Here is a 23,709-nt window from a genome sequence, read left to right as displayed (position 1 = left end):
ATATCCGTAAGTAAGCTGTGAAGATATTTTTAAGAAAAACAAGGAAAAAAGGGTGTGGTTTGCGTGTGGCAAGCTAGATTCTTTTCTTTTCATTGGCCATCCTCACGGTCGCCGGTCATGTGAACGTCATCTTTTCTAGGCTCTTACTTAACTGGGCTTTGAGGAGTGAAGAAGCAAATAAACAAGGAAGAAAATTCTATTCACAGCTTTGTCTCATCTCCGAAGATCTTCAATGGCATGACATTATGATAAACTGCCTGTAGTACAGGACTTAGGCTTAGCACAGGGAACTAGGCTAAACTCGTGGGTTTTTGTAGAAGAGACAAAATTAAATTAAAATATACACACTATTATCAGGGAATAGAAAATGTAGTCTGTAAAACGGAATTACATGTACAAAAGAAACATTGTTGATATTCAATTCTAAGGCGTCACATAAATCCAGTTGCGTAAGCAAAGGATGATGGAATCATTCTTTTTCGGAAAGGTCCATCAGTCGTATCTGGTCAAAATAAGAACAATTTTACCATATAAATATTATGGAGAGCGGACTAGATAAGCATTTGAAGAGTAAATCATAACATATCAGTTATTAATACCTGATGCGATGCTTAAGTTGACACTGGAGCAACGAAAATGTTTTACAGTATTATCTGTTTCTCAAATATGGTATTGTTTTTAAGCATCTAAACAAAAAAAAAGAAATTAGGAATTTATATATCACTGTCTCAAACAGGGCCCACGCCACCGGGGGCGGGTTGGCCATGGCCCTCCCACTTTTTTGCGAAGCAAGTAGTTTTAAAGATGTAGTATAAGGGCTGATAAGCCTTCACCCCCTACTTTTTAGCCTCGCCCCCTCCCCACTTTCAAATTCGTGGCGCGGGCCCTGTCAAAGGACAAGTAAATGCTAATTTGAGTTTTTGCAACTATACTGTAGCTTAAGTTCGATAACTTGATCCCCTGATTATTCAAATATTTTTCTTTTAATTCAAACTAACTTGAATACCGATTGCTAATCGCATTTTCACTTTGGCGAATTTCGGTAATCAGTATGTGCAAACTAAAGCCAGTATTGAAACCAGGTAAACAGGTTTATTTTCTCAATCTCAACAAGATTATGACAATTCTAACCACTAACAAAAAATTAGATCATCTAAAATAAAGCTATTTGAATAATTGACAACTTTTTTTGAAAGCAAGATTCTAGTACCCCAAAGCATTATTCATACTTTTAAAACAACACAATAAGCCGTCTCTCTTCCTCCAGTCGAGCACTAACCGTGCTAATCAAACGCTTTCCAAAGCTTCCTCCTTTCGAAGACGGAACTAGTACTTTGCTCCTCGAGAAGTATGTCATTTCGGCGCTTTTTATTCACGGAATTCAATGAAGGCATCTAGTCGTCTTCGGTATTCACGTGGAATTCTTACCGAGCTGGAAGGAAATCTTGTTGTCAGCCAAGGTAGGTAAAGAGTAGCACATGGTAACTTGTAAGTCTTCAACAATTGAGGGATGCAGGGGTATTGAAAAGGAATGAAGACACGAAAGGTATTGTTTTTAATGACATTAGCAAAAGATATACCCTGCTATGAAGATACATTCTTTAATGAAAATGTTTTCACACATAAAGTCTTTAATAAAAATAATCCATGTTTCATTGTCCTTAATTGCAATGTTCAAAACTAAGCCAATGATTTAAAAGCTTATGGAAACTCTGTCTCAACTTGCTCTTAACATTTTGACAAATTTTGAGGCTTGTGTTCTTATAAAATTGCTCTTGTAAAAAATTTTAAAGTTATATTTTCAAGGCTTTGAAGAAAACAAGTAAAAGGCCATTGGTTATGATTCTTATGCGTGCGGTAAGGGCAGGCAAAAACCTCACACGGTCACTTACGACTTTGAGAAGAATGGGTATTGGCCATGTTCCTGAGATTGTGGGGAGGGGGTGCCAAAGGGGTCCTTAAGGTTCACCCCTCCTATTAGCCCAAACAATGTTACAAACATGTCTGACTCATTTACAGCTATCCCAGCAAAATTTGTCTACACAATTAGGGGAAATCCTTGTGTTAAGATTTTTCTGGATTTACAAGCGTGGTTTTGACTGTAGACTGATATGAACAAAAAGATGTTTTCAAAAAGCCCAACGTGACATGGAAAAACCTTTGCTAATGCCAGGAAACTCACAATCCAAAAAATCCACACTACTTTATTGGTTGATATTAATCGTTTGAGTTGTGTGTTTGAATATTAATCGAATCTTTCGCAAATCACTTTGCCGTTACCGGCAGTTCACATGCGTATGCTGGGATGGATTAGCAAATTTCAAGCGATTATCGATAGTGGAAGCACAATTCTTACAAGGAGATTAAGAAACTAAACTTATCTAAAACATTACGCTGTTTTGAAACAAATTTCTTTCTAAAACCATTAACGTATTTTGAATTTTAAAGCAGACTTAAATTATATTCTAGAGTTTCCAGAAGAATTCCGTATAAAAGAGCTTGTTTTTTATGAATAATATGGAAAAAGCCAATTAAATAGGCAGAAATATCTGAGTTGTATGACATCAAGAAACAGGTTGAAGAAAGGCGACTTGGCAAGCTGTTGAACCTTTCCAAAAATCTTATAAATATGAAAACCATAAATACGCTATTTCGTTCAGTTCGAAGGTTATTGGAAAAAGGACAGTGCAAAACATGCAAAAATGAAGTAATACAGGATCTTGAGGAGATTGTTAACGAGAAGTAAAAACCGGCAATGAAAAAAGTAATAAATGAAGTCGATTTTGTCTTAACTCACTCTAGATGACATCCAAATTTCGAAGTAATTCTGTAAATTGCAGTTTGAACGGCTAGGAGAATAAAAAAATTCACTGTAAAAAGGGGCGTCTAGTAGTCCTGGCGCATTAAGAGACATAGCTTTATGCAAGGTGCAGACGGTGGAACTTCTAAAGAACTGCAAAATAATTATGCCTTTCCACCCCCACATACTAACACACAAAATTAAATCAATGACCTGGGGATCAGAGTTAAATGTGACGTCACAGTTTAACTTAAGTACAGATATATCGAAGAAAAGACGAGAAAACAATGATAAATGATTAAATCACCCTTGTCTAAGGTAAGCGATAGTTCAAGCACTGCAAAGAATTGACACTCTCCCTTACAACATCTCTCAGAAATCGAAGTTTATGTGACGTCATAAATCTCCTTGTTGAAGAGACACCAAATCAAAGACAATTAACGTCTAAAATACTTTTCAAAAACTTTTTTGGTTGAGGTAAATGAAATGGGAATTTTAATTACATGATATGCGAAAGACTCATAGAAGAAAACCAATGAAAATACGAATAAATATAGAAATGGTAGAGCTTATGGTTACAGAGGATTACCTAGTTTGTATGACTGTGCTATGCCTGTCGCCGCCTTCTTCTTTTGGAAATCTTTGAGTTTATTTACTTGCATTTTGTCATCAGCGATAGAAGTCTGCAAGAATTTTTCAATTGTCTGCAAGAAAAAGTGTTGAATATGGTGCTTTATTGACTTTTGAAAAGATAAAACTTTTGGGAGAAAACATTGTATATCAAGATCCAATTAAAGAGGGGGGGATTGTAATGACTGCAAGGGTGTAGATTTAAACATGCACGGTGCAAGTTAGTAAAACTGTCATAGAGTTTAGGTACAAATAAGGAAGAGGAAGAAATTTGATTGATGCATCGAATTTGCAGAGTTATCTGGTGAATAATCATTTAGCGAAAAGATTAAATTCAGCAGATCATGGAAGCTCAAGAAGGGAACAAAATGTTATTTCAAGAAAGGACCAAAATTTATAAGGAGTTCCAGAAGAATTCTGAATGAAAGAGAATGTTTTTTTGAAAAATATAGAAAAGCCAATAAAATATACAAATGCATAACAAACAGTGCTTTATGTAAAATGATTCAGCAAGCTTAAAAATATCTAACGATCCTCTTTTGTAGACAGAATAAAGTACAGGGGACTTAATAACCATAGGGCTAACCATCACCGCCCCCCCCAACCCCCCTCCGTAATTTGGCAAACTGTTGTAGATGGCTTGCATAACTTCTTTTTATTTCATGTATATTGTAACTTGAGAAAATACAGATTTCAGGGTTCTTTTGGAGGGGTTCCTATTCTCAAGGTTTCTTGTTGCCAAATGCATCCGTTCTGGATTTATTCATATATTTCGATATTTTCATTCAACTTCACTACACAGACCAATAAGGAAGTCTTTTTCAAGAGCAGCAATTGAACGATCGGCTTTTCAATCTTGCTAAATGCTCGACACAATGCTTTATGAAGAAGTTATTTTATTTAAAGAAAAATCTTATTAGGAAAGGCCGCTTATTGAGACTGAAGTGGGTGGAAGTTGGCTGTTTATTGAGAACGTAAGATTACAGATGTCAGTAATAAACTGGAGAACTAAAGTATGACGTCATAACCATCTTAGAATTTTCTACATTTGACCACATTACCTTAAAGAGCACCATTAAATACCTCTTAAAAGTGCAAAATCAGCAATTGGGAGAGATAAAATAGAGGCACTGTTGCAGGTTACTTTGTCAAAATTCAAGAATCCCTAAACGGATTTTTATGATGTCATATTCTTAAAATAATTCGCAACATAGATGCAGGGGGTACAGCTTTGTGTATGAATAAGTATAGACCTAATGAAAAAGATAGACCATATCACTTCAAAGTAGTTTTGCAATTATGCAGCAATTTTTGTAGCAAGTTTCAGTACCTTAAGCCTCTTTTATTCAAGAGAGCTACTGAATAAGTTTTGAAAACATTCGCTTCTGGGTTCTAAGAGCTTGGATCAAATACAACTTTAAATATAGTGCTCTAAAAGGCCATTCAGTGAGTAAAACAAACCTCTTGATAGGACATGAGGATAATCAAGATATCTGGCAGCATCTAGAAAAAAGCAAATAATGTAAGACATAACAGTTGAGTATTCTGTCAACGGGGGTACCTGGTGTTTTAACCTGGTTCAGGCTTATATAGTCTGAAGTTGATAAAGTTCGATATTTCTAGGCAGGAAATAATTGTTTATAAGCATTTACGGATGTAATATTTACTGAGTTTTAGATCATATGTGCTTTATTATCTTTAAATTAATTGGTTTTTAACTATACACAGCTCATATTTCTGTTCTGTGGCATATGAAAACTTGGGGTTAACACACATATGAACAAATATTGCCTAGGATCTGGGATACCAAGAAAAACGTCTATGCCATTCTTGTGTTGCACTGTCTAGTTGAGTGTATTTATAGCTGGCCTAATTTTCGACAAAACAGAGTGGTTGTATGCTTTCCTGCATAGGAAATCGAAATCGAAGCATGGCTCTGAGGGTTATAGTTCTTCGTTCGGTAACACAGGGATCAAAGTCATTTGTCGTATCAGTCAGGCGAGAACCCATATAGTTGTAAATCTAGCTCGTGAAGTCCCGATTAATTGTAAATATTCCCTTCACCTGTCATACTGAATGCAGTAAATAGATTCTCAATGTAGGGCCAATCAAGGGCTACCATAGGAGGGAATATTAAGTGCAGACACCATTTTTTATAAAGGATATATCTATTTTGTCCAAAATGAAAGTTAGACGCCGGCCAAACTTATAAGAAAGCCAAAAATCTAAGGTTTAAGCCTTTAAGAAGTGCTATGATTGGATTTATGGTTTTCTTTTGGCCAGTAATTTGACGTGTTTTGAATCGAAATTGCACCCGAATGACAATAAATTTGGACGAAAATCTGGTATTATTTGCAAATAAAGAAGTGTTTGAAGGAATTCAACATTATAATTGAAATATGGTTTCAAGCATTTGTTCGTACAAAAATTGACGGACAGAGAGTGATCACAGGGAAGTTCGTTGACTTATAAAATCAGCATCAACAACAGCAACAACTTCAACAGCACTTATAAAAAATCGCCTTTAATTATCCTGTAGAATCAAGTTCACTAGATAACTGAAAATGCAAAATACACTTCTCTGAAACCTGAAATCTCATCATGCGTGATATCTCGACAAACATGTTTTGTTTAAAAATTTAGGTCTCTAAAGTTCTCTAAAGGACTTTTCAAAACACCTATGATTCCTGGCGTGAAGTTATTAAATTATAAGGTTTCGAGTCCAATTTTAGGATAATAATGAACTTTTTAAAATCATTTCTTACCCTCTGAACAACACCATATGTATCCTCACTAAATGATGCCGTTATTAGTGTTGAAAGACCTTGAAGTGAAAATAAACTTGAGGTCAAAATAAAAGAGTTCAGTAACGATACACAAAGTGGAAAATAGTACCAAATAATGATTACATAATGATTTGGAAAAAGAATAATTATGCTGTATTCGACTTGGTTGAAAATTGCCTCTTTTTAAAATATTTTTCCGCTACACCTAAACATAGATTATGATCCAAATTATCACTAATCTAACCTGAACAGAAACAATTTTTGTGCGACCCTTGCACATGAGCCTGTACCATCTGCTACTATAAAACTTTGACGCTAAAACGTGCCTGTGAGTAATTTGAACACAGCGTGAAAATCTCAAGTGATTTGCATCAATATTAATTAAGATAATTGACCAACCTCAGCGTGTATTTCCTATAAAGTTGGCTTATCATTCGATTTTTATAATTTGAGCACTGTTGGGTACTAATTAGTTCCGTTTAAAAATTTTCCGCCAAAACCTGCAGCCTTTAAACTCGGATGTACCGAAACATCGACAAGCTACTACTTTCGGCAAGGAACCTCGAAAAATTATCCTCAAGTCCTTGTCAGCTCCTGAAGAGCTGGTATACCTGCTTTGTCCGTGCTATAATTACTTTACTTAAAAGAATATATGTCAAACTTGCTAAAAAACAAAGCGTTTGTAAAATAACAAAGAGATTGATAACCTAAATCAGCGTTCTGCATGTGCCTTTTGTCTCTCTTTCTTTCTTATAACGTAAAATTTCGAATATAAGCTCACGGCGTATAGAGGTTTAAAGGTTATTTTGGGAAGCTTAAATGTTGGGAGACTATATCCAGGAGGGGGGGGGGTGGACTATAAATTGGATTGACTCAATGTCAGGTGAAAAAGAAAATCAGTTATTCAAGCCTAAATGAAAAGATCGGTCGTGTTGCTGATAAACTTATGCAACCATTGTGGAAAGAAGGGTGTATGTCAGAAAATCACAGGAAAGGCAAATACTGAAGCTAGAAAAGCCCACATCGACTCAAGGAAAAGGCAATTGGGGACTATATTCGGAATCTCACGGTAAGTTCCCTTTTCTTTTATAGAGAATCTTCAAGTTTATCTAATCGTGTTATTGGTTTAATGACGTTTTTAAGCAGGATACATTGAAAATCAGTATATTTTCTGAATGTATCAATTGAATGTGTTTAATCTTGCTGCAATAAATAAAAATATAATCAACACAATAAAAGTTGTTTTGGCATATGTTAATACAATAGAAGTGCGAGTACCTCTTAAAGACCAAAATAGGTTAAATATATTAAAGTTTCGTTGAGGTATAGAGCAGGTTGATTTATTTGAAAACAAAGATCCAATTATATTGATATGATACAAAAAGTTTCTGTGCTCAAGTGGCCATATCGCAGGCAATGTGTAACAAAGTAAACTGGTTTGCATTGAAAGCGGTCTTTCATGACAGCCTCTCGGTTATGTTGTCCAAATTCAAAAATTCAAAAAACTCTACCTATAAAATCAACATAACACGATTTGGTGATCTGACCCTCCTCTTTTCCGAAATGTCACGCATAGAATGATGGGAATGCTGCGATGCCGATGCCAGGGTAAGTGATGAAAATGCTTATCTTAGAACATTATTCTGTTAAGCGTAACGCTACAATAAATGCCAAATGTTCTGGCATGCTAATGTATGTTTTCAAGGACGAATTCAGACGTTTTCTTCTCCTCCATGGAACATCGTTAGTGGACTACAAAATGATGCACGAAAATGGGAAGTTTGTTTGCATACGATTTGTATGATTTTTGTCAAAACTAGCAACATTTTTCTAGGGAGATGTGTCCAAGAAACAAAATGAAATTATCAAGTCTTTTGGTGTTCCAAGAAATCCTATCTCATAATCTTTTGTGCAGGGTTACACACAGTACTTCAGGTCATTATTTTAACTTCAAAGCACAAGTTTTTAACAGTTTTCAGTTGACAGTTAACAGTTAATGTCTGAACCTCTAGGCCTCCTTCGTGGTCTAATAAGTACCCAAACTTCCTAGGTGATTTGTCGGGCCACTTCACAGCTCTTCTTCTCTCCATATATTTTACTTGCCAGCACTCTGATGATTGTTTCGTCACGATATGAACGCATCTCGAGATTCTCGCGCCTGAAGTTACAAAATCTAGCGATTCTGCTGATTCGATGTAGCATGTGATCAGTGAGAATTCGTATGCAGACTATAGGGCTTAAATTCTCAAACACATACGCACATATTTCAAGATTTTTCTTGGGCTTCTAGGACTTATGAATTCAACAGTTTTGCCCTTTTTGTTAATGCTTTAAAAAACCCGTGGTTAGGAATCTTTGATGGAGTACCAGCGATTATGAACCAACAACTAACAGCTATGAAGTATCTTGAAAATATTTTCATTTACTGTCTCAGGGGCGGGGCAGAAACAGAACACAGATAGTCCTTAATTAAAAGTATTCTTAGTGATTTGAAAATATTGAAAAGAAATATTATGATCATTGAGACGGTTGTGGAGGTCATATAAAAAGCCTTGAAATGCTATGAGAGGATCAATAAAAGCGCTGTCATTATTGGTAAAGAAACTGGTGAAGCTGACATGTTTATCGCAAGCAAAAGTGGGATGAATGAGTACACCTGTTGTTGCGAACCGGAAATCGACAATGTATCGACAACAGGGATCGCTTTTCTCATCAAAACCCTTTAGGTAATCTTATTAAAATCTCAAAACTAAACAGCATATTACATATCGTGAATATATTTACAAAGTCTACGCCCAATAACTCGACTGAGTGATAACTCGGTTTTTCTTAATTCGGATAAAAATGGTCACTCATACTGAATCCTGAAAGACAAGCTTTGGATAAAAGGAATTTTTGTGAAATTGGAAAATTTGATCTTTATTTAGAAGCCCGAATAACTGGCCCGAAATGAAGCCCGAATTAGAAGCCCAAATTACATTGACTGTACCGTTTTATAACTTTAGAAAATAACTATGGTTAAGCAGACGTAGAAAAATCCTCCATAGAAAACAAAAATTCTGTTAAAGCCAAAGAAAACAAAAATCCTCCAAGTAAAAGGATAAACTAAAAGAAATTCTGAATATGTAACAATATAAATTGTGTGCATTTAAAACGGTTCCATGACTCGAGTAACTGATTTCTATTGAAGTAATCAAAAGAAAAGATCAAAACTTTTGTCACCTTCAAGGGCCCACAGAACTAATTGTTGATCTTGAAAAAGGGACTCTTTTTTGTAATCGGGACGCTGTAAATAATTGGACAAAGCAATTAAGGTGATGATAAAATATCATAAATGATTAAATATTTTTCCTGGTAAAAATTACCGTTTTAAATAGAAACAATGTTAAATGTCAAAAATCAGAAACAAAATATAAAATAAAAAACACTGAATAAAATAACATAGTGGGTAAATGAATAAAATAGTGAATAAAATGACATAGTAAAATAACAAAATACCATACTTTTGAACACAAGTAAAACTGTTTTTAACTTAGAATGTCAGTTTAGCCATGAGATAAAAAAACTATAAATAACAATTCAATCATTTGAATCTTATACAAAAGGCTACTAAAAATTAAAGGCAATTGGAAAAAAATGATATTGGCAACTATATATATCAGAAGTAGAAGACCCATACAAGGCCACAGAATAAACCAAAAAGAAGTTCTTCAGTACGATTTTTGGTCAAATTAAACCTATACAAAACAATAGATGATCTATAAGGATAAAGATGAAATACATAGTCTTGAACGTTAGCTAAACATAGCTAACTAATTACTTGGTTTGAGCTTTTTTCATTTTGTTTAAGAAATCCGTTACTTTCTTTTATGAATGGAGTTACAATTTGAAGCCAAATAGCACCTGGAAAAACCCTGCGAATGGAAGGAATGGACCAAATACTTGCAATCTGTCAATAGTTATTCTTTTGTTCACTGAATTTGTTACTTAGCATAAGGAAAAGATTCCCCTAAATGATCTAGTATAATTTCTTTCTGCCCAGGCCTAGAGGTATCATTGATCTAGACTTACTGGGTCATGTGACGAAAAAAAGGTAGGTATATACATGAAAACGTGCTAGAAAAAACCCTCAATAAAACTGGAAAAAAACTAAAACGATCGACTGTGGGATCGTTTGATGCTTTCAATACGGCTCTGGCAACACCTTGGGTACTAAAATTTAGCAAATAAAAATGAAAGAAATTTAGCAATTAAAAATGAAAGAAATTTAGCAATCAAAAATGAAAGAAATTTAGCAATTAAAATAGAAAGAAATTTAGCAATCAAAAATGAAAGAAATTTAGCAATTAAAATAGAAAGAAATTTAGCAATTAGAATAGAAAGAAATTTAGCAAATAAAAATGAAAGAAACTTAGCAAATAAAAATGAAAGAAATTTAGCAATCAAAAAACCTCTTCAAACAGCCATGACAGTAAGGTTGCCTTCTTTTGCGTCAAAATTTGCTAAAAGCAATACAAACTGCACTTGAAGTAACATATCAAATGTCAACAAAATGTTACAATATAGAAGATATACATACAAAATCAGTTTGACAATAAAGTAACACGTATAATAAAACAATAGAATTAAAGGTAATTGAAGAAAAAAAGAAGTTTAAAAAAGAAATTAGGAATACTGCAAGTGAAGGCAGAAAAATGCTTATTTTTATATTACATCGCACATTATTCAACCACCGAAATCCTGAAATTATTTTTAAGTTTTTCATCCCTTGATCTTTGTTTACAAATTGCTTTTTAAATCAAAATTGCAAATTCAAATGACAAAATTTCTCCTTTCCCTCCCAGTCTAGTGTAATTCTCTGAATGTTATCCACAAATTGCATTGCCACTAATATCTGGCAAATTTTTACGGTCAAATCTAATTCTTTTTAGCACCGAATATTGACAAACCTTGTGGTCTTTGTATCCAGCTCTTGGTTTCTTGTTTATCTCTGAAACATCTGTGACAAATACGAACAGATTCATACAGCATCGAGCCTTATTTTATCTATCAACAAACTGTGATTATCTTTACTAAACTTAGTTCAGTTAAATTACATTACAAAGGTAATAAGTTCTACAAAGGAGTCACAGTTGAATACTTATTTAAAGCCATTACTTCTGAAAGAATATCCTAACTGTTACTCATATATGCAAAAACGGTAAAATTTCGAAGCATCCTAGAAACTTTCTGTCTATCAGGATTTTAAATGCTGGTTCAGAAACCAGACAGTAGCATGAAATATAAATGATCTCACCTTCGGTTGAGTCCCAATATTTCACTGGTGAGAAGAGAGAAGCAGTTTTTGCCGATGGAAATGCTTTTGGAGAAGTAACAGCTGTAAATGAAGAAAATGTGTACGTCAAAACGAGAAATACAATTTCAACTTGAAGAAGAGAAAGTGTTTTGTTGCGGAAGTGTAAGGGATATTAGATAGGTTATTTAAAAGAAACTACTAAATTGGAATATAGAAACAAACCTGGCGCACTTGAAGGAGAAGGACTTGCCAGAAATGGCGATTTAACATTTGTCTGCCTAATTTTCACTTCCTGTGAGTTAGCTTCATGAAACTTTTTGACTGATTCCTCGATTGCTGTTAGGTACTGGGATAGGACCAGATTCCAGTTCTCAGGATGGCCTCCTGTTTGGAAACGTTTAAAACTAATTCAAAAGATCGTACGTGTGTGTAAATAAGTGAAGAAGATGACATCTATTGATCAAATAAAAAGAATATCAAGGTAGTACAATACACAACCAAGAAACAAACAAGAAAAGATGGGAAAATTCGTTTTTATAACAAATAAGCATTTGGTGGTAGGGATTGCAAAAAGGTAAAAAGCACCTGGTAAAGAAATTGCAAAAATAGATCTCCTGCGCTTTTCATCAAATTTTCCGATGTGGCAAAGATCGAGAAAACCAAGATGCTGTCGACGAAAGTTTCAAGTTGTCAGTAGGAAGTGAAGAAATTAACATGAAAAAGCATAGCAGAGAGAAGGTATTCTCAAATGACCCTAAGTATTTTTAAATAATAGCGAGTGAATTTTGGTCGTTGATATGTTTCTGTAATCATGTTTAGTTATTAGCCTATTTCAACCACTGTTACATTATCATCTTTCTAATTGCTTCATAATTGAGGATAGCAGCTATTATTATCAAGTTAGTACAACATCTCAAAATATCTTCCAAATCTGTGCGGGTATAAGAGAGGCTGGCCGATTTATCATTAAATAATTCCGTTTAGGTAAAACAATGCAAGGTAGGGAACATAATATTTTGCAAGTTAAAATTTCAAAGGCAATTTGACACTAGTGGGACGATGCTTTAGAATCCAAAATCACAACAGGACCGTCTCTATTCAGCACCATACACCAGTTGCTACATTTTTGAACTCCTAAACAAGATTTGGATTTTTTGACATTTACACGATGCAGTTAATGGCCCTGTTGTTATCTTTTATTCATGTAAAGGTCTGAATCAAAACTTAATAAATCAGTTCAGAAAGAAATTTTGTGCTAGGAGATATAAATAAGAATATAAGATAAAATCCTGAAATGTTTTAGATTTGAAAAACCAGCAGTCACATTGTTATCATAATTAACATCCTCTGCCATAAAAATGTCTAGACAAGCTTTTCACTAGACACCACTTGAGCCAGATGGTTCCACCGCCTTTGGGTCGATCAAAAACGCGACTTTATATACACAAACCCTTTAACACTTACTCATATACAGAAACCCTTGAACACTTACTTTAAGAACTTGGTTATTTGACAACAACGCTTCTTGAAGCAGCAATCGATGGTCACTGATGAAATCTTTTTCCAACAAGAATGAATATGACTAAAAAAATATGAGGCAATTATATTTTTTGAAACAGGTTTGGAACCTGACTCGAAAGAAAACAGAAAAACTTTTAGGTTTACAAAAAAAAAAAAGTTTCTACGCGCATTTTTGTAAGAGATCTTAACCGCCAAGCAGTTGAGAAACTCTTGGCAATGTTAGGAAACTTTCTACATGTTGAATGTGTTGCAGAAGGGAAAAAAATTTCGTCTTGATAATTAATAGATACAACAGGTGAAACTTTTTCCTTAATGTTGTATTTCAACTGACGAAAACTGAAAAGTTGGACTTTGCTTTTATTAACTTGTGAACTGGGATAAAAGACATATGAGCTTTTATATCACAATTTTATGGACCAAAATCAAATTCTTTATTATCTTTAGTTAAATCATTTAGCTGTCATCATACAGCTATATCGCATTGGAGATTACGATATTTTGCGATATTTTGTGATATTTCGTGATTAAACACCATAACGATATTTTGCGATATTTTGTGATATTTTGTGATTAAACACCATAACGATATTTTGCGATATTTTGTGATATTTTGTGATTAAACACCACAACAATATCTTGCGATATTTTGTGATATTTTGTGATCAAACACCATTACGATACTTTGCCGTCCGCAAATATGATAAAACTTTTAAGAAATTCCGAGTACTAATTTTACATAAAAAATTAACAAATTTCAGAAAGGGGACCTTTAAAGCTTAACATAGATACTGTGGTCATTAGATAAAGCGAAAATAACTGCACTACCAATAGCGAGGTTTTGTTATGGTGATGATACAACGAATAGGCATCATCGTTCACAAGCCTAATAAATATTTTAAAAATTCGACTTACATTAAGGGGATCATCATCGACGAGAAAATACCAATGAAGGATGACAATTACCTGGGTAATAAAGATCTTGAACAAGCACTCGGCGATGTTTAATATCATTGCTATTGCTGTACCAATAACCATACAAAGCCACACAAATGAAAAATTCATTATTGAAAGGGCATTCAGGGCGAATGAGTACCTAAAAACAATTTTTAGAAATTTTAATGATATTCACTGGGCAGTATATTCAGTACTTTATTCTATAACACACTTTCAGTGGCAGACACTTGGGGGACGAGGGGGGCAACCCCCAATACATTAGAGGACAATGGTCTTTTGCTCTAAAACAATGGGAAATGTGACATCATCTTATTAAAACAATAGGCTTGCCCCCCAATATTTGACCAAGTGTCCGCCCCTGCACACTACTAAAAGCCCCATTAAGTTGTACCCCGGATTACTCTGATTTTCATCTGCAATTCCCTTGGATTTCCCTACCTTATTCGTGTCAAAAAGCTTCGCTTAAGTCGTACCTTGGACAAGTCGAACTTTCGCTAAGTCGAACCATTTCCTTATCCCCTTTGAAGGTCTGACCAAAAGGGATTTAGCTGTAGTTAATGCTAACAAGAGAAACCATTATTGATTTATTTGACAGAAAAACTGTAATAGATTTGAAAAATTTCCAAAACTATCCTAAAATTAGATTTCTCTTTATCTTGGTCGGACTATTTCTGTCATCAAAAGTAATTTATGCCGAAAAGTCAGAACTTAAAAACCTCTTAAAGCTTGTTTGTCGAAGCTCTAACAATTAAATAGCCGTGATAGGATTCACGTGAAAAGAGCAAAAACCATGAAAACACACTGGCGGTACAGTTCTGTCAATAGGATTTACAGAAAGACTCGTTCAAAACAGTTAGCAAAGTATGATTTAGCAGGATTTTTTGGCCACTTACATGCTTTCATATCCAGAAAAGACGTTAATGAGAAGACCAAAACTGAGGCCTAAAATGAAAATTTATTGAGCTGCTTATAAATTTTGCACAAAGAGGCTAAAATATCTGCGGGTCTAATGAACGTAACAGACAGGAGGAGAGGGAAACACAGGGTTTCAAGAGGAAATGGTCTTAGTGGCGTCGTCAGCCCGAAAAATCTGTTGTGGCCAGAAAAATTTCACGGCCACGCCCTTCAAACTCTCGGAAAACGAGGGACATGCCATTTTTAGCATTTATGATCCATAATTTCAAAAATTTGGGAAAACCAACTTTTCCAGCCGCCATCGAAATCGATCTGATCAACCTTTCCCCAGAGGTTTTTCAACGGATTTCGAGGACGTAGAAAATTGACCACTGGGAAAACTGGGGTGGACAGTCCACCCCGTGGCGACGCCGCTAAATGGTTTGATGGAAGCAATATTTCAAAAAATGCAACTTAACGACAAGCCATAACAACACTTAAATATAAATTTTTACCGAGAACAATTTCGACTATTTAAGAGGTGACTCGAAATTTTAGCATTTAAAAAACCTTGAAGTTTATTTTAAACTTACCAACTAGTATATTCAAAATGTAGAAGACTTTGAGAGACTAGAACAAATAAACAACAAAATAATAAAGAGCAAATAGGAGATTCAAGATACTTCTGATCGTGCTGGGTAACGAAGCAAGGCCTTCAAAAATGAATGAGAAAGGAAGCTATTATAATGCAGTGGAAAATTTGGCTGCTGATGTCTGGATTGCATGGCAATAAGAACAAAAGGATACTCCAAGACACTTCTAGCCAAACAGAGAAATGACACAAGATATCAAACTAGGAATAATGCGAACATCCGTATCAATATATTAAAATACAAAACCATGTGTAACAAGACAAATACTGTGAAATCCCCGTTAATATAACCTTTCAATAATGGGCACTCCCTAACAGCAGAACAAGTGATTTGGTCGAAAATCGATTCTCTGCTTTCAAACCCTAAAGAAGCAAGGTTGACGCGATTGACACGACAAGAAGTTTGTCCAATAGTGTCTACTGGGAAGTACTATCGGAAAATAAACCAAAATAAGGGGTTAATACAATATCGTGACGTAATCTAAAAATATTTTTGGCATCACTGTCTCATAAATATAGATCTAGTAGTGAAAATAAAAACATCCTGATTTTATTTCATGAATAATGTTGGCTTTATTACCACCATTTCTTTGGATTTTTCCACTAAGGAAATTTTTATAATCAAACTAGAACATTGCATTTTGTTCATTATACACAACATTAAAATAAGTTAACTATGTAGTTTAAGTGAAAACTTTCCAAGTATACACATTTTGCCTAAACACCTTACTTGTACTTTTTTCAAGAATATTGCTTGCTATAAGGTATTGCTCATGTAGTGTCTGAGAGTATTAGCTCACTAGAAACCTTGCCAATTGACGTTTTCTGATTTCATGAAAACTAAAGGTCTGAAAGTGTCTCTCAAATTAATTGACAAAAAGGTAAATGAATAAAAAATGTAGCAGAAAAATCACCTGAACTGCACTAATTAGAGAGTTCTTGAAGCAGCTAGGAAGGATTGCTCGCGTTCTAAAAAACCTTTTTTCCTGGAAATGATGAAAGGAGCAATCAGCTCTACTCGTAAGAAAGGAGCTTTTCAATATAATACTATTCAATATGATCTTGCATAAAATCTTCATTTGTAAATTGAAATTACTTTTTGCTAAGAAGGCAAGATATGGTGAGAGATTTTACTTTTAAACAGAAACATTTTTGACTGTAGCAAAGATATAAGCTATGAAAACATTGCTAACTATAGCAAAGATATGAACTATGAAAATTAAAAAGTGAAAAGAAATTAAAATATTCCCTAGACTAGAAGAACACTTGAAACAGCACTAGATAATGAGCATTTGAAAACAGCAAAGAAAATAAAAAAGCTGCGAAAAAAACTATGGCAAAATTCTTATTAACCTATAAATGCAGCGTTGTGTGCATATTAAATCAATCTCTAAATAAATCAAAACATCAATAATTAAATATAAATAGAACAAAAACCACTTACTTGAATGACTGGAAATTGTATTACATAGTTGCTATCTTTGAAATACACAATTCCGTACCTGACACCCTAGAAAGGTAATGGATAATAAAAAATCATAGTGAATATAAAAAAAAAATCCACATATCACATACCAGGTCTTTTGGTAAAAAACTGACCATGGCATGCAGCACATGTAGGGCTTGATACAGAAGCTGGGATAGTTGATACATAAACCTGAATCTATGGAGCCAATTAGAAGATTGAAGCGCCTAATATTTAACCAATAAATGAGTTCATAATGTATTGCTTTAGGCCTAAGTTATATCATTTGAAATATAAAGTCATTTAAGGTCCTAGAAAAATATTGGCAGACAAGTAAAAAGAGTTTTCTGATATCACATATTTACTCAGGAAATGAAACGATTGAATAACATGAGCCTGAAAGCAAAAGGGGCTTTTATCTGCAATTGGCAGTTTTGCAGCTGGTTTATCTTGATAAAAAGTATGAAAAATATCAAACTTAATATGAAAATTTTATAAAATATAAACATTTATCTATGCATTCCAACTGAAGATGTAAATACTGGCAAGAATCACATTTACCTGTTTAACCAAATGATTTTAGGAATAGTAGAACAAGAGAAAAAACATGAGCAAAACAAACAAGAACTGTACTTACACAAAGAACACCATAGAAAAGCATAGAATTTCTGAAAAGACTGATGCACTTAGATCTGAAAATACATGATCAAAAATTAGTGGAAAGCACCATTTCTGATTTAGTAACTCAGTTTCTTTAGGAGGTCACAGTTTGAGCAAAAGATTTGCTTGCAATTCTAAGATCGTTGCCAATTAAACATTTATGGGATGGCAAGCTTATAAGCAATTTTTACAGACAAATGATCCTTGGATAAAAATATGTCAACATAAAGCAAATTTAATGCTGCAAACAGTGCAGCAAGTACCAGGTTTATAATAGAGTCAGGTTGGGAAGACTTGTTTTTGAGAAAAGTCATTATTATTCAACTATAAACAATTGCAAACCCCTTATAACTTAATTTCCTGAAATCAAGCATGAATATTCATTTTTCATTTAATCATATTTATCCCTAATATCCATTCAGTTCTATAAAAGAAAAGTTACAATATCTATCTATTTAAATCAAAAATCCATGCCCTTAGAAAATCAATAGAATTGCCCTAAAAACTGAACTTCCATGGATTTGTGATGCCATGGATACCAATTTACTTATACTCTTAGAAACATATGCATTTACATCCAAAACATTGGATGGACCATCTGTTCTTCAAATATTCCAAAATTATCCAAAATTCCAAAATTATCTTTTGAGCCCTATGATGATATGAAAAAGCTAGTGCCCAAAAGTAAAATTTTGGTTCTATCTGTTCTAGTACACAAAATCAAGTTGAAATATTATTTATTATTTCTTATGAAATGTTTATATCATTTTTAAGTAGAGATTAATGAAATTATAAAGGGTCTGAATTATAAACGCAAAATAAGAGACAAAATAACATACTCATTTTTACAAAGGTTTGTTGCAATGCTGTCATATATCAAACTCATGAAGATTATTGTTAGAATAAGGCAGTCTGTGGCTATAGCCAATATCCAGATCAACTGTCTTGGGTGCAAAATGAACAGAATTTGCTTCCATCTAGTCTCCAAAGGAACAACTTGAACTGAAAGAGACCATCAAACTTGTAATTAAAAAGAAAACATAATTTTTGATAGAGGTGTGTAGCTAAACACAGGACTTTTCATTTCAAGCAGGTAATCACCCTGGTCCCTCACTTGATATTGTAAAATTTTCCATGAAAAGGCCAGCTACACACTAACAATAATCATGTGAATTAAGATTTACCTTCTAGATTGACCCAAAAAGATCCAGATTAAATTAATGGTTTGGTGTGTTATACAAGAGTTCTAAGTGGTTGCTAAGAGTTTCATTTGTAATGAGTACATGAAGTAACTTGTAGTTGAATTTGAAATATCTAATAGGGTACTTATTATCACAATCTTATTATCATACAGCTGCTAAGACTGACAATCCCACTTTGTTCAAAGGTTTTTGAGAGAGGTAGCCAGTATGTTAATTTGGCATTTGACCTAAAACTAAAACAAAAATTAAATATTCTAATGGTTATGGGATTGTACATAAATCAGAACTTATTTACATGACCTATTGAACAACTTTGATTTAGGGCACAAGTGTCAGGGCATAAATGCTTACTTTTGCATTGTAACTTACCCTTCGTGCATTTCAAATGGACAAGCAGTAGAGGGATGCATAAAACTTGGATCACTAGTACAGAAGCAAGAAACCAGCCTGAGAGCACTTTAGTGATAGCATCTGAAAGAAAAACAGTGGCATTAACTTTAGCAAAAGACAAACAGCTCTTATAACCGATCCTTTAAAGGGTTGTGTAATAAAGGATATCCTGAATGGCAAAATGCCAGTTGAGTGACAGTTGCTTGGGTGAAACAACAAGCACTGAATAGGAAAACCAATATGGAATAAGAAAACTTTTATATTTTTGCTCATTATGGGAAACTTTTGTATTTGTATGTTTATGGAAGGAAACAAATAATTAAGGTTCCTTTCACAGTCTTATCCTTATATTTCATTCGAAAAAGGATGGTCATGCCAAATAAAATGAAGTCCATGCTAACAGATAGGATGCACCAAACTTGCAGAGCACAGTTAGTAGAAATAACACCGAAAACCTACCTTATTGATGTAAATTATGAGCAGAAAAATTCTTTACAGTTTTCAGGACAATTTTTGAGTAATCATGTTGTTGTGAAGGGTCTAATTTCATCTAAAATCACCAAGATAAAACAAAATATCTTTGTCTTTGATTTAACAAGCCTCATTTCCCTGGCCTAGACCAATTTTTGTATTGAAATTTGTACTAAAGTGGAACTACGTGTTCAGTTTGCATGCTAAGAAAACACAATTGAGTTTATTGCAGCACAAGACCACCTTCCACCATTATCCCAGTGTGCAAATAAGGTTGAAAGCCCATGATGCCACAAAATCCATTTAAACTTTGGGACTGTTAATCAGTACATACCAGGCTTTCCTGTAAAAGGTGTGTGCCAGTACATGCCTCCTTGTACGGTACTGTATTTGCATGCCTGTTTTTTAATTTTTTGTTTGTTTTTTAACCAAAGTGCAGTAAACTAATAAAGTGACAAAAACAATAAATTGTTATATGTTTTTCATCATTTTAATGTGTTTCACTAGTCTCATCCACCATACTGGGTCACCATAATCACTTTGAAAAGCTGTTGCGACAACTCCTGTATGCAACAAAACCCAGACCAAATGACCATGGCATCGAGTCACCATGGTTGGCAGCAAATGGGATTGCGGAAGACTGCATCTTATACATTTTAAACATCGATTTAGACTTAGTAAAGATCCTAGGCAATAGTCATAAGCTTTTCTTCATCATTATGCCACCAGAGATATCTATTGTTGAAGTTGTGTGAGAATGAAGTAATGATTTGAGAATTAGGTTTTTTATGGCTCTATATGATATGTAAGTAAATACTGTAGAAAGGGATATTCCATATCAAATGTACCCAAAAAATGTCATTTGCACAGTGACCCTCATAGACTTTGCTGATTATTTACATGGGTTAGGGTTAGGGTTAGGGTTCTACGTCAACTCATTTCCTTCTTGCATATTTCTTTAAGGACATCAATACTGACTGATTTTACCTTCAATCCAAAGCAAGGGGCTAAAGATTCTGAAACTGGATGTCAAATGAAGAAGTCCTACTATAAAGGGCATAAAAGCCATTGCCCAGAAAGTTGCTGCTCCAGTTCTCCATTTCAGTTCCTGAAATATAGATGAAAGATGTCAAGCTAGATTTTGCTGAAAAGTCACTGCTAAAACAAGAAAAACATTGAAAACACTTGTCTACAAATAAAAAATGGTGGCTTTGCAAAAATTATCTGGCTTCTTAAAAAAATTGTATAATGCCTAGGCAATTGGCATATATCTCCAGATGCTTCAAGCCTGTAACAAAAATCCAGCACTTCATTTGCAGATTGAACATTGAACTTTAAGTGCTGTTTTTTGACACTTTTACTTTAGCACAAACGTACAGACTAGACCAAGACAGAGGATAATGAACAATGGACTGGTTGTTTGAGGAATCCACTAACTAAAGTTCAATTTCTTTTTTAGAATGATTCACGTTTCATGTTTTTAGAATACCTACTACTTTTTGGTGCAAAAACTACCATGGAAATTTAAAGGAGACTTGTTCGGTGTGTAGTTTTATAGATTGTACAACATTGTTCATGTAAAATGTACAACCTTTATGAATTCTTTTTATTCGCCTTATTTGTAGTCGTAGTCACGTTCTTTTAGACATATGTTACTGTTTATTCGTACTGCTTCATTTAGTTTGTTTTAGTTAGTTCCTCAGTGGCTGCTTATAAGTATACAAGTTGTCTTGCACTAGGCTATTGATGGAAAAATGAAATGAAATGAAAAATTAGATTTTAAGTAAAATCCTGCATCAGGAGAAAATATGAAAGAGTATCGAGGGACACGTCCAATGAATCCGGATATGTTATTTGTTGGCTTGTGGTGTGATATAATGGAAGTTTCAATTTAAAATTACATTTCAAATCAATTTCTTTCATTACCTGGTTATCATCTATTTTTCGGAATTTTTTGCTCCACTTCTCAGTTTCAAGTGTCTGCTTCCAGTTGTAAAATGACTGAAAGTTGGCTCCCCAACTTCCACCACTCAACGCCGCCATTTTTTCGTATAAAGCAGTTTTCTATTTGGCGCGCATGGCGAGAAACCTCGCTTTGAAAACGAGCATGCTCAAAGTCGAAGCAGAACTCAGACTCAGAACTATTTTCGGTATCAATTGTTTATTATTATTATTATACATTTTAATGAGAAATCTTACGGCGTAAGCTGAAAATCTTACATTTTTTCACATCTGCGATGCTTTTTATATATGTTTGTTTTATTTTAAAGAGTATCAATTGTTTCTTACACGTCATATTCAAATTCACGAGAGCGTTTTGGTTATTCTGTATATTTTGATAAAACATTGAAATCTGAAACAAAAAGACGTTTGTCATTCAGGGGCAAAACTGCTGGGGGATTGGAGGGGGTGCTACACCCCCCCAATCTTCAAAAAAGCAGATCTTGTCGGGCAAATTTATGGCTGCAAGTTTATCGGTCGGGAGAATCGGGCCATATTTTTGCAAAATAATATAGCATTTTTCAAAATCTTTTGTTATGATTGCTAAATTTTTCCTTGACAGTTCGAGCGGGAAATAATAGAACATTTATCAAGGAATTGTAGTTAAGATATGAATTGCAAAAAAAATCGAGTTTTTTCTAATACTGAACAATATCCATGATTACGAAAACACGAAGATTGAGCTTTGATGATAGGTAAACCTGGAAAATATTCCCAATAAAAAGGGTTTTCTTTGCACAAGCTTGAGGGATTTTTTTATGGTGAATTCAGAGATACTTACTTTTTGCTTGGGTGTCTATAAGTGTTTAACTTCCTTACGGAGCAACCGAAAGTTGAAAATATAATCAAACTCTGAAAATAAAATTGAAGCTCTTTTATGGGATTACTATTTTTGTTGAAAAATTTTAGTCTGTGTAGCTGTTTCTAAATTCCAAAATTTCCAAGCTGTGTTTTGTTGTTCAACTGTGATCAAATTGAGACTCTTCTTCAATCTTTTTTTCAAATGCTCTCTTTATAGCTAGGATATTTAGAAAGGGAAGAACATTTTTTTTCTTTTTTAGAAAAGACAGGCCTTGTAAATGCTTGTTTTTGGAAGCAAATGTTTATAGCCAACATCAGAAAAATTAGAGGCAAATTTTCTGGCTTTGAAAAACAGCCCGAGTTTGAAGGCCTAACCTACTTAGTGACTTTCTCTCGGGGTCCCCGATGATTTCAACCCTTGGGGCGATGTGCCCTAAAAATGATGTTAAGGCATGATACGCTCTTCCATTAAACATGACACGCCCTTTGGTCGGGCATCGAAGCTTCATATCCCTCTAATGAAAATAGTGAAGTTTCACCCCTGTTGTCATTATATGATTTTATAAAGCTGGAGTTTTGACTTCAGTGTACCTTTGAGAATTGCACTGTTTTCAAATGAAGTGCTAAGACTGAGTGGTGTGTTATTCTATTTATTTTGCAGTTGTTTTGAAACAAGAAATAATGAATGACAAAAAAGATTTTTATGGTTTAATCAACATTTATATAAAACCTGATGTTTTATAAGCAAAATCATATCGCGAGGGAACGCAGTAGCTTGACTAGTATGTGAATAAAATCTACCAACAACGACATGAAAATTTGCTGTTTCTCTCTACCGACATCTTTTTAAACAACTAGTGCTAAAACATCTTTCAATTCGAACATGAAAAACTTTTAAAAAATTGGCTGGCTTTTAATAACTTTGTTACCAACGTATATGGTTGCCCTTAGATAATTGATCCTACTCTTTTCATCCAATTTTATTTGTTCCTGTCTTCTTCATTCCGCAATGCCCGCCAAAAGTAGTTGAAACACCGAGATTGTACTCGTAACAAATGTATATTTTTCAGTTCATTCCACTATTTCAAGCAGACGGAACCCCCTCCCCCCTTAAACAATGTTGCGAAGGAAGATGAACATGTCGCTAAACATTGGTTACACAATTTGCGCTCCAACATACATTTTT

At 34.1% G+C, this 23,709-nt stretch overlaps 1 protein-coding gene across 1 annotated transcript; it reads right to left on the bottom strand.

Moving 5' to 3' along the window:
• Positions 1-341: 341 nt before the first annotated feature.
• LOC135695024 (nucleoporin NDC1) lies at positions 342-21,930 on the bottom strand. Its single transcript, XM_065213962.2, has 22 exons — positions 21,648-21,930; positions 20,709-20,829; positions 19,230-19,331; positions 18,498-18,660; positions 17,636-17,690; positions 16,978-17,043; positions 16,448-16,519; positions 15,475-15,511; positions 14,881-14,929; positions 13,997-14,126; positions 13,005-13,094; positions 12,098-12,179; positions 11,735-11,896; positions 11,513-11,593; positions 11,166-11,215; positions 10,668-10,718; positions 9,439-9,502; positions 6,196-6,254; positions 4,892-4,933; positions 3,390-3,504; positions 2,798-2,849; positions 342-1,432 (listed from the first exon to the last, which is right to left on the bottom strand). Exons 1-22 carry the CDS (start codon positions 21,762-21,764, stop codon positions 1,369-1,371), a joined length of 1,824 nt encoding a protein of 607 aa, XP_065070034.2. The 5' UTR covers positions 21,765-21,930; the 3' UTR covers positions 342-1,368.
• Positions 21,931-23,709: the final 1,779 nt, after the last annotated feature.

Source organism: Rhopilema esculentum, chromosome 8, assembly GCF_057945365.1.
Source record: "Rhopilema esculentum isolate cy_ngs chromosome 8, ASM5794536v1, whole genome shotgun sequence".
Taxonomy (NCBI): Eukaryota; Metazoa; Cnidaria; class Scyphozoa; order Rhizostomeae; family Rhizostomatidae; genus Rhopilema; species Rhopilema esculentum.
The sequence above is the reverse complement of the archived record's forward strand: the minus strand, read 5'-3'. Positions and strand labels throughout refer to the sequence as shown.

Excerpts from the sequence above, each read along its gene's own strand:
- LOC135695024 (XM_065213962.2), bottom strand. The coding sequence starts at position 21,764 with ATGGCGGCGTTGAGTGGTGGAAGTTGGGGAGCCAACTTTCAGTCATTT. Across the intron at positions 18,661-19,229 it reads CCATTTGAAATGCACGAAGG|TTCAAGTTGTTCCTTTGGAG; the intron begins GTAAGTTACAAT and ends GGTCTCTTTCAG. Across the intron at positions 1,433-2,797 it reads AAATTTGGATGTCATCTAGA|CTCGGTAAGAATTCCACGTG; the intron begins GTGAGTTAAGAC and ends ATTTCCTTCCAG.